Raw genomic sequence first — 10,796 nt, 5'->3', positions numbered from 1 at the left:
CCCCCCCCATTACCCCCCTGCCCCGCACCCCTGCCCTTGCCACCAGCCGGAATTCTGGAAGCCCTGACCCTCTCCAAGGAATGTTGAATGGCCTTTACAATGTTAGCAACAAAGAGACGTCCCTTTGATAACTGAGTTGTGGCTGCCTTGTAGTCTTCCTGATGCTTTATTTACCTGGGTCTCTTTCTTCCCACCCTCTCCTGCCCTTAAAAGCTTGCTTTAGCTCATGGGGTCACATTCAGCCTCAGCCCAACCCCAGCCCCAAGCTTTCCACCAGTGTGCCTCCTCCAGAGCGATTTGCCGAAGGCTTCTCTGGCGGGGCAGCTGGTTGGAGACCAGAGGTACTGGCTGGAAAGGAGCCCTTGAGCAGAGAGGTTGGGGACAACCATCCCAGGCAGTTCTCAGCTCAGGCCAAACGGTTCTAAGAAAGCCGCCAAGCACCTTGGGTCCAGGACTGAGAAAGCTCTCCCCCGGGGCTCTGATGCAGGCGGTGCCTACACCCTCCCAGGCCACACATCTGCACCCAAAGGCTGGTGGAGCCCCATCCAGAGCAGGCCTCCAGAGGGTGGGCACCTGACAAAGACCTGCGGAGGCTAAGCCATCACAATGAAAAGACACCCAAGCTTCCTTCTCATCCACCACCTTCCCCCTGCTCTCCGACTGCTCCCACCACCCTGCTCTTCTGGGACCCAGGTGGGCATGTGAAGGGACATTTCCAATCTGAGGAGCTTGTCCAAGGACATCAGTAGAGGCTCCTTTCCCCTCACCAAACATCCCAGACCCAGGACTTGGGGGGGGTGCATGCTACTGCCACGCAGGCCCATTTTCCATGAAGAAGACCAATTGCTTATTGGGTTTTTTTTTTTTTTTTACCATGATTTCCTTTCTCCAGCTCTTGCACCCAAAATGAGGGTTTACCTGTGGTCCAGGCAGTGCTGGGGTCTGGGGTGACCCCTGGGGCCAGAGCAACCCTGGCCGCTCCTAAAGCATTTGGGCGGGCAGGCCAGAGCCCTTTCTCGGGGGCAGAGCACAGAGACACAGCTGGAAAACCGGGACAATTAGCCAGCGGCCGGCGGCCGAGCCATAAAAACGCAGGAAGCGGCCACTGCAGGGCGGAGGGAATGGCTGTCCCCAATAAAGTGATTGTTCCAAAGAATGCCCACATTCCGAAGACACAGGCTTGAGCCTGGGCCTCGGCTTCCAGAGCTCGAGGCTTGGGAGGGGGTTGTGGGAGACAGAAAGAGGAATTGTGTCTCCAGGAAGAGGGGGAAGATGTTTGGTAGATCAAAAGTCTTGCAGTGCCCACCACTTAACCTCCCACATTCGCACCCCATTCTCATCAGGACTGCACGATTCCCCCTCTCTCCCCCGTCCCCCAACTCAGTGATTTGGGTTCTGTAATGGGGCTTGCAATGTATTTCCTATTTTATTTCTTGAGAGGTCCAATGACACTCAGCTGTCTGGGCCAGACAGGTAGGTCCCCATGGATGACCTGCTCCTGCCTCCCACCTCTTAAGTGCTCAGCTCTCTGACCCTCCACCGGCCCCTGATTTTTAACCATTTTCCTTAGGAAACGCAAAGGACGGAAGGGACCAGCAAGCAGGAGATCCCACAGTCCTGGGCTATTTCAGATCCTGCTTTGGCCTGGCCTCTCTCTACTCTGCAGCTTTGGTGGGTGTCATCTGTAAAATGGAGCCGCCAACACCAGCTTTGTTCCCCATCTAGGGAGATGTGAGGATCAAGGGAGATAAAGGGCCCTGGAAGGAGCTCTCCAGGGATGAGAAGGTGAAGTGACAAATACCAGAGAGCGCTTGACAATGAGAACCGACAAGTGCAGATCTGGAGATGAACAGCTAGCGTCCCGCTGGTTCCGAGAGCGTTCAAAGCCACCCAGACGTCTTGCCCAGTCCACGGACCCAGCCGCTGCGATCCTCAAATCCTAGTCCGGCAGGGCGGGCTGGGCTTGGAGAGAAGGGTTGGAAGGCTACCGCGGGTCCGCTCCCTGCAGTGGCTAAACCGAGATGGGCGCGTGCGCAAGACGAATCCCGTCGCCTTGCGCTCCTGTCGGGGCAGTTTCACAGCCAGGCCGCGCAGCACCGGTCCCAGCAGCCGCCACCGAGCCCTGGGCCCCTTGACACAGTGCTTCACAACCAAGGAGGAGCCTTTCTCAACTCTTCCCCACTCGGAGTTCTTCAGAAGCAGTCATTACTAATGGCCCGGGTTCCCTTCCCGTCTCCTGGGGAAGAAAGATAATTTTCTTCCGATAATGTTTTACTTTGTAAAGCAGAAAGTGTTTTAAGACAAAGGTATGATATATGACATATACCTAGGTACATATTAGCAGACATTCTGGCTCTTTTTCCCTTGATTTTTAACCCCTTATTTATGTGAAATAAACATGTACAGGTAGGCTCGCTGAATTTTCGCAGACCTCATACTGTGTCACCAGCACCCTGATCAAGAATGGAGAACTTTGCCAGCACTCTAGCGACCGCTGTTTGCCCCCCTCCATTACTGTCCTCCACTAATCTGACATCTACCACAGGCTCTTTGGTTTGACTGTTTTGAGTCTTGAATGTAAATGCTTTTTAAAAAAATAATTGCCTTGATTTATCTTAAATCCCCAATGTGAAATGAACTCGGAGATGAAGCCTGAAGCAAGGGTCATCATTTATCTCGTGCGAGGGGCAAGAGTTTCCTTGGGGGAAGAAAATAACCGATTAGCAGCGACAGTTGTTTGGGGCGCGCAGTCGTTCGGCCAGAAGCTCAGGGAGCGCAGGAACCGGCCTATCTCTTAGGGCTCGGCTGGTCATCTCCCGGGTTGGTCAAAAACGTTGTCATCAAAGTAATGACTTGCCTTTTCTTTTCTCTTTGGTATAGAAGGAGCTTCTTGGTGCCCCCCCCCGCCCCGCCTCCACCCCGCAAATGCATACACACTACTACTTGGTCTCCAAGCCCAGATTCCCACCAAGATAGCTCTTTCCCCCCCTCTCTTTTGCAAGTCCCTAGATTTCATTCTTTGAACCTGTGATTGGAGGTTAAAGTGCACCAGGTTGGAAGGAGGAAGCTCTTAACAATAAAGGTTTGAATATTTAGCTGTGATCGGGTCTCTCGAGCTCCCCCCTCCCCTTATCTTTTAAAATGCAAATCGTGTTTCGGGGGGTTGTGCGCAGGGTGCGCGCTGCGCCTCGACGTCTCCAGCCATTGGTGTCTGTGTCATTACTAATAGAGTCTTGTAAACACTCGTTAATCACGAAAGGCCGCCGGCCTGGGGCTCCGCACTCCAGCCTGTGGCGGGTCTTCCCCGCCTCTGCAGCCCAGTGGGAAGGAGGTGGGAGGAAAGAAGGAAGAAAGGGAGGAGGGAGGAGGCAGGCCAGAGGGAGGGACCGCCTCAGAGGCAGAAGCGCCGCGAGGAGCCTGCGGAGCTCCGCGGGCTGGGGCGCAGCCAGCCGCCCTTCTCCGCACCCCTCGCCCCTTCCCCTTCGCGCCCTCCGGCAGCCTCCAGCGTCCGTCCCCAGGCAGCATGGTGAGGTTTGCTGTCGGGCCCTCGCCACCATGTACGTGAGCTACCTCCTGGACAAGGACGTGAGCATGTACCCCAGCTCCGTGCGCCACTCTGGCGGCCTCAACCTGGCCCCGCAGAACTTCGTCAGTCCCCCGCAGTACCCGGACTACGGCGGCTACCATGTGGCGGCTGCGGCCGCCGCGGCCGCGAACTTGGACAGCGCGCAGTCCCCGGGGCCGTCCTGGCCCGCGGCGTACGGGGCCCCGCTCAGAGAGGACTGGAACGGCTACGCGCCGGGGGGCGCCGCGGCCGCCGCCAACGCCGTCGCCCACGGTCTCAACGGGGGCTCCCCGGCCGCCGCCATGGGCTACAGCAGCCCCGCCGACTACCACCCGCACCACCACCCGCACCACCACCCGCACCACCCGGCCGCCGCGCCTTCCTGCGCCTCGGGGTTGCTGCAGACCCTCAACCCCGGCCCTCCCGGGCCAGCCGCCACGGCCGCCGCCGAGCAGCTGTCCCCCGGCGGCCAGCGGCGGAACCTGTGCGAGTGGATGCGGAAGCCCGCGCAGCCGTCGCTCGGAAGCCAAGGTAGGCGGTGGCGGCGTCCCGCAGGAGGGGGTGCTGGGCCGGCCGCGCGTCCAGGGCCCACCGAGGCGTCTAGAGCTGTCTAGGAGTTCCGCGCCAGGAGGGCCGGGGCGGGAGACAAATTCAGGGGGCCTCGACTGCCCGGCTTCTCTACGGCGCCTGGGCTGGCGGGGGGACCGGAGTGAATACTTTGGTCTCCCAACCCGTGTTCCGCTGGGGGCAGAGGAGAACCTTCCTCTTTCCAGCGGTCCTTCATTCGTACGGTCCCAACATTCTCGGGACACTCCCAGGAATGTCGGCGTAGCACGGCTGTGCAGGAGCGCGTCCGCCCCACTTGCTGCCGCTCGCGCTCGGCGCGCAGCTTCGAGCCGCGGGGGAAAGGGAACCTCGCACTCCACCGGGCAGGGCTTCAGAGCATTTCTTTCCACGCCATTGAGCCACTCAAGAAGAATGGTGGCCTGGGGGACCAGGAGGGCTGCGAGGATGGGCGTGGGACCAGGTTCGGCCATTCGGGCCAGTTCAAAAGATCTCAAGAGCTATGGCAGTAGGGAGACCCGGCAAAGCTGCAGTTGCAGGAAAGGCCCGGGGAACTAAGGGAAAGGAGCGCACCCCCTCATGGAACCTTTGATTTGCAAAGGAGTTCAATCAAAAGCTGGAGGGCTGGGGGCAAGACGTCGTGGGAGTCCTCCTGTGTCTGCGGACGGGGAAGGGGCGGAATCCTTGGTGAGGATTCAGCTTCTGGTCCAGACAGGAATCATTTCTCCCCACCCTTCCTTTCCAGGGTCTCAGGGTTGTGTGTGTGTGTGTGTGTGTGTGTGTGTGTGTGTGTACGTGTGTACATGCACGCCTATGTTCAAGAAACTTGCTCAGGAGATGTCCCTGCAGACATCCTAGGTTTGCCGGATTGTGGGGGCTCCTTAGTTCCGGGTCTGCCCCTTCTGGTATCGGGATGTGTGTCAAAGTGGGAAGGAAGTGCGAATAGGTGTGGTGGGAGAGTCCTGTTGGCGTCCCCTTTGCGCTCCTTGAAGTCTTCCTAGCCCTCTGCTACTTCCGCTTTTTTCTCTTCCCTTCTTTCTGGCCCAGCCTGGCCCGTAAGCAGGTTATGGCCACTTTGCAGAGGTTTATAGCCAATTACAGCCGTATAAATCAGAGAAGTCGTTGGGGGCTGTCTCTGGGCATCGGTATTTGCGTCACTGGGCACATGCCGGGTGGGAAATGCGGCCGCCCAGGGAGAAGGCCACAGGGCCAGCCTCGGAGCCTCGGCTAGGTCCCTGCCCCAAGAGAAGGTGCCCTCCTCTGAACAGAGCGCTGTCTCAGAGAAGGCTCTCTCTTACCGAGCCTGCCTGGGGCGCCACTGGCAGCGACCGGAGGCCCTAAGGGAGACCTTTGGTGTGTCCCGGGAGAGTGGCCGCGGGGCCAGGGAGGGGGAGAGGGAGGGGAGCCACAGGAGCCCAGGCCGCGGGGTCAGCAGATGAGAGGCTGCTGTGATGTCCCGCGCCGAGGTGGCAAGGCCGCAGTCGGCGCCGGGCGCCCTTGTGATGTTAATGTCGGGAGGCCGCGGCCCGCGGGCCAGAGCCCGGCTCCTCTGCGGAGCGTCATCTGTCAAGGGGCTAGGGGGTTGGTCCTCGGCCCGGCCCGCTTTGATATACACCTTCCCAGCCCTGCCATTGTCTCTTTTAGGGCCCGGAAAGAGGGTGGTGACTTTCGCAGTCAATAATGAATTCTCACAAGTCCCTCTCATCTCTTCCCTCCTCCAGCCCCCTCCTTGGTTCCCAGGGGGTGCGGGGCGCCTCCAAGTCCCTTGGGGCGCGGGCCGCAGAGCGCACAAGGGTCCTGGTCACCGCGTGCCCGGACCATCCGGGATACTGAAAGGGGAGCACTGGAGCAAGAGCCGCTCCTGAGCACCCCAAGGCGAGCACTGCTACTGGGATGTTCAGCTCAGAGAACTTTATTTTGCGCCCTGCTCCCCAGCCCTGGAGATGCCCTTTAGGCTCCAACCTGGCTGCAGTGTCAGCCGAGCCTGATACTACCTGCGTGACCTAGTCTGGTTCTCGGTTTCCTCATCTGTAAAACGGGGCGACTACCCCTGGCAGCCGCGAGTGGGTTTGAGGCGGCAACGCGTGTGAACGCGCCCTCCACTTGGAAAGCTCTCAGAAAGTGTTAGTTCCCTTTACTTTCTTAGCAGGCGCGGGGTCGGGGCCGCTGCGCCCATTCAAATGCGCCTGCCGGGCCGTGTTTATGTTAATACGCCTGGCGGGGAGGGGGATGAAAGCCGGGACCGCCATTTGCTCAGTAGTGGTAATTCAAACAGAATGCGGTTGTTATTAAGGCATTGAAAGGGCTTTTCTTTGATAAGATCGCCTTGTCCTGCATTGTTTGCGACTGTGTTCCCCTTTCAGCGGCTCGGGGGAGCTCCCTCTGATCCGGCCTGTATCTTCCCAGGGCGCTTTTGTTGTGGTTTGCAAAGGGTTTTACCTGAACAAAGTCGGCCTGCGGGGCATTAAACACCTCCAAGAAACTCCCAGACCCTTTAGATCTTCCTGTAGGACTGGGCACCGGGGGACTGAACCTGTTCGGCTGCGGGAAGACCTGGACCTGGGGCCAACGAGGAGGGAAGAGCTCCGGGCCAGGGCCCTGCCAAGGGTTGACCCAGGACAGACTGAGTGCAGACGCCAGGCTCGGGCCTGCTCCAACCGCGACGGCACTATTTGTCAAGGCCCTTCAGTAAAACAATCAATCTGAGGTTTAATATGTTGACTCAATCCAATGAGCATAGATCACTGGTCTGGATAGCTCTGGCAGAGTTTGTAGCAGAAATAAACGGGGGATTAAAAAAAGAAAAAGTGCCAAATGCCAAACCAGGTTCAGCCAGGTATGCAATGTCGAGGGTGGGAGGGGTTTTCGACTTGCCAGACCCCAGCTCAGAATTCCACCAGATGGGCCTAGCGTGCCTGGGAGAAGATTCTGGTGACTTGAGAGAATCTGTCAGCTCCTGCACCCCCTTTTCCACTTTTAATAAAGCAAACAGAAAGTAACACCACCACCCCACACATTGTAACCAGCACACACCCACAACCCCAGCTGTTTTTAGGGTGGACTTCCATCTCCGGCAGGCCTGCAAATCTGAATACTCCCAGAACTGTAGATTCGGTCCTGCCCCCTTTCCCCTCGGCCTAGCCTGCTCCAGTACTCTATTTGGTTTACCGGAAGGGTAGCTGGGTTCTGTTATCGTGTACGTATGAGGTTTTAGTTTTTCTTCATTTTTAAAAACCACTTAACCCCAAGGTTAGTTTAGTTGTCTTGGATAGCCTCGCACCCTCCCCTCAGGACCCCCTGGGGGGTCTTGTCAGACCCGGCAGGAACCAGCCAAACCCTGGCCCCCTGGGGCGGTGGAGGAAGAGAAATGGCCCTTGGGTTAGGGAGGTTTGTCATTACCCATGACTGATGGGCCGCCTTGCAGTTCTCAGCCCTAACTTCTCCTTCCTCCACAGTGAAAACCAGGACGAAAGACAAATACCGAGTGGTGTACACGGATCACCAGCGGCTGGAGCTGGAGAAGGAGTTTCACTACAGTCGTTACATCACCATCCGGAGGAAAGCCGAGCTGGCCGCCACACTGGGGCTCTCCGAGAGGCAGGTGGGAACTGCCTTGCTCCCTCCAGGGCCTGGTCACTGGCTGGGGGTGGGGGTGGGGCTCCTCGGGCAGAATTAGAAGCCAGGCCCCAGAATCTACCTAGTTCTGTGGGCAGATTAAAGCAGGAAGATAGAGGGGCGCCGGCTGGCTCAGAGCGTGCAACTCTTGATCTCGCAGTTGTTGAGTTCAAGCCCCACGCTGGGTGTAGAGCTTACTTAAAATAAGTAAGTAAGTAAATAAAGAAATAAATAAACAAGGCAGGAGGACAGATAGTATTTCCTTCCAAATGCTTTTAGAAAAGGTTCTTTCCGCCTCTAGTTGTCTTTTTTGGATGTTGATCCCCCCCCATTTTCCGGGACCCGGAAGGTGCAAGAAAAAAACTGACTAGCAGTTTAATCCAGAATTCTATTTAGGTGAAAGAAGACTTAAGGACCTATTTTCTTTGTGCCCAGCACCATACCTGGGGAAAAATTAATATAAGACCCCAAGCCCTGCCCGTAAAAACTAAAGTGAGGCTTGACTCATGAACACGCTATATGGTCTAGGAAAAAAAAAAAGGCCAAATCCACCGCCGGGAAGCCCCACATTCAATCTCATTCTCAGGGGGCGCCTGCGTTGCACAGTCGGCGAAGCATCTGGCTTTTGGTTTTGGCTCAGGTCGTGATATCAGGGTTATGGGATCGAGCCCCACGTGGGGCTCCATGAGCCTCAGGGAGTCGGCTTGGGACTCTCTCTCCCTCTCCCTCTCCCTCTGCCCCTCCCTACCATGTTCCTGTGCTCTCCCTCCCTCCCTCTCTCTCTCTCTCAAAAAAAAAAAAAAGGATAAATCTTTTTTTTTTTAAGTCTCATTCTCAGCTTTAAGATGAGGAGTATTACATTTCAGTTTAGCTTTGTGAGGCCAAAGGTTGTCCTTTTGAAGGATATCCATGCTGGTCTTTTCTTGCTTGTTGTAGGAAAGGCTCTGCAGTTTCTGTTTTCCTTGGTTCTGAGACTCTGAACTCTTCCAGTAAAGTTGTAGATAAAAGGCTGCCTTGGAACGAAACATGGTGAACAAGGAGGGAGGAAGGCTCTTCTCACCTGAGGCCGTACTAGGCTCGGGAAGGGCTCCAGCCCCGGGCTGTCATGGGGCTCTCGGATAAAGGCTGGAACAAGCTCTGGGGGTCCCTGAGTTCGAGAGGGCCCTTCTGTAGTTGGAGAGGGAGAGAGACACTGCTGCTGCTGCTGAGGGCCCTTCCTTCCCCCCTCCCCCATCGGCGCCTTCACCACCCTCTGTTTTTCTCCATTTTCCATTTCTAGGTTAAAATTTGGTTTCAGAACCGCAGAGCCAAGGAAAGGAAAATCAATAAGAAGAAGTTGCAGCAGCAACAACAGCAGCCACAGCCAGCCCCGCCGCCCGCACCGCAGCCTCCCCAGCCGCAGCCCGGCCCTCTGAGAAGCGTCCCCGAGCCCCTGAGTCCCGTGTCTGCTCTGCAAGGCTCAGTGCCTGGCTCTGTCCCTGGGGTTCTGGGGCCAGCGGCGGGCGTGTTAAACCCCACTGTCACCCAATGACCTACAGTGGCCTGCAGTAGCTGAGCGATTCCGGGCTGAGCCATGAGGAGCACAGACTCTGCTAGAATCCTCAGGAGAGACCTCCTCCCCTCCCGTCCACAAATGTACACCAACTTACCTAGCTCTCAGAGAAAAAATGGGGGCCAGGAGGAAAGACAAGTGGGGTTGGAGGCCTCAAGGAAGACATTCTCCCAGCTTTGGACTTCTTCTGGTCTGACTTTCTGCCAGCGAGGAGATGGGATATGACAACCGGGGCTTCCTTTAGTACTGGCAGAAGCATTGCCTGGACTGGCTAAACAGACCAGGTTTTCAGCCCCCTCCTCCCGAGCTCTTGGCCTCCAGAATCTACAGGACGCATCTCTGGTTGAAGCTGAGGGGAGGGAGGGACTCGGGGGAACGCAAGTGCTTGAAGCCAAGATGGCTACTGCCTACTCACTGCCATTCAAGGGCCAGCTGGTCCCTCCTGCCTCAAGGGCAGGCAAGATTTAACTGCAAAAGTCAGAGGCAGCTATGATAGAAACCTGGACCTTCCAAAGACTGCAGAACCCCCAGGTCTTTGTCTTTCTTCTCTTCCCTTCCCAGGCCAGGAAGGGCTTGGCTGGTGTATGTGCGGTGTATGGTGTGAGGGGCGTGGCTATTGGACTCCAGGCCTGACAAGAGGGCCCGGGACAGGGCCTTGTTTAGAAAGCCTGTCACCAGAGCTTCTCTGGGCTGAATGTATGTGAGTGCTATAAATGCCAGAGCCAACCTGGACTTCCTGTCATTTTCACAATCTTGGGGCTGATGAAGAAGGGGAGTTTTTGTTGTTGTTGCTGCTGTTTGGGTTGTTGGTCTGTGTAACATCCAAGCCAGCATTTAAAAAGCCTTCTGGATCCAGGGGGAGAGAAGTGATATGGTGAAGGGAAGTGGGGGGTATTTGAACACAGTTGAGTTTTTTCTAAAAAGAAAAGAAAGGAGATAAATGAGCTTTCCAGATTTCAGATTCAGTATTTATCGTCTTCAGATTTTATCCAGAATTTTTTTTAAATGAAATATCCTGTCTACTTGCAAGCTAGTATTAGAAAAATCATGGAAGGGGTGGAGAAGGTTATCTGGACAACCTCATTTTACCTCAGAGCGTCAGAAGCCTGAGGGAGCAGGTTCTGAGACCTTCCCTGCCCCCAAGCCTGAGCCCAACCTTGGATTGTGGAATGTGTGGTTCTCCTGGGGGTGCCTTTGGGCAAAATGCACATCTGAATGGTCAGCTGCTTCCCAGCTGCCGAGAATTATGGGGGGATGGGGGTGAGAGAGTCCCCTCGAAGCATCTCATCAAATCAACACTGAGGCAGTTGCAGACATTCCCTTCATCAGTGATTCCCTTCACCCTAGGGATGTACCACAATCCAGCCAATGAACATAAGCGTTAAGTAAAAATGTTCCATTTTCTGTTCTCTCAAGGGAACATTTCCAGGAATATAGTCTTCTGTGAATCACTGGGCATTTCTGTGAGCTCTCGTCTGCCTCCACTACTTGCCCTGTGTT

General features: G+C 56.1%; 1 protein-coding gene across 2 annotated transcripts; it reads left to right on the top strand.

Annotated features, from left to right (window-relative positions):
• Positions 1 to 3,555: 3,555 nt before the first annotated feature.
• CDX2 (caudal type homeobox 2) lies at positions 3,556 to 9,275 on the top strand. Of its 2 annotated transcripts, none has more exons than XM_040620476.1 (3): positions 3,556 to 4,096; positions 7,585 to 7,730; positions 9,024 to 9,275. In XM_040620476.1, exons 1-3 carry the CDS (start codon positions 3,556 to 3,558, stop codon positions 9,273 to 9,275), a joined length of 939 nt encoding a protein of 312 aa, XP_040476410.1. The 2 variants fall into 2 exon arrangements, with proteins under 2 accessions (XP_040476410.1, XP_040476416.1); XM_040620482.1 differs by having other exon boundaries at positions 7,585 to 7,726; positions 9,024 to 9,159.
• The last annotated feature ends 1,521 nt before the right edge of the window (positions 9,276 to 10,796 follow it).

Source organism: Ursus maritimus, unplaced genomic scaffold (genome assembly GCF_017311325.1).
Source record: "Ursus maritimus isolate PB19 unplaced genomic scaffold, ASM1731132v1 scaffold_10, whole genome shotgun sequence".
Taxonomy (NCBI): domain Eukaryota; kingdom Metazoa; phylum Chordata; class Mammalia; order Carnivora; family Ursidae; genus Ursus; species Ursus maritimus.
The sequence above is the reverse complement of the archived record's forward strand: the minus strand, read 5'-3'. Positions and strand labels throughout refer to the sequence as shown.

What these genes read in the sequence shown, in the direction of transcription:
- CDX2 (XM_040620476.1), top strand. Translation starts at nt 3,556, where the DNA reads ATGTACGTGAGCTACCTCCTGGACAAGGACGTGAGCATGTACCCCAGC. An exon ending in GCCGTCGCTCGGAAGCCAAG is followed by an intron (nt 4,097 to 7,584) that starts GTAGGCGGTGGC and finishes CTTCCTCCACAG; the next exon opens with TGAAAACCAGGACGAAAGAC. An exon ending in TGGGGCTCTCCGAGAGGCAG is followed by an intron (nt 7,731 to 9,023) that starts GTGGGAACTGCC and finishes TTCCATTTCTAG; the next exon opens with GTTAAAATTTGGTTTCAGAA.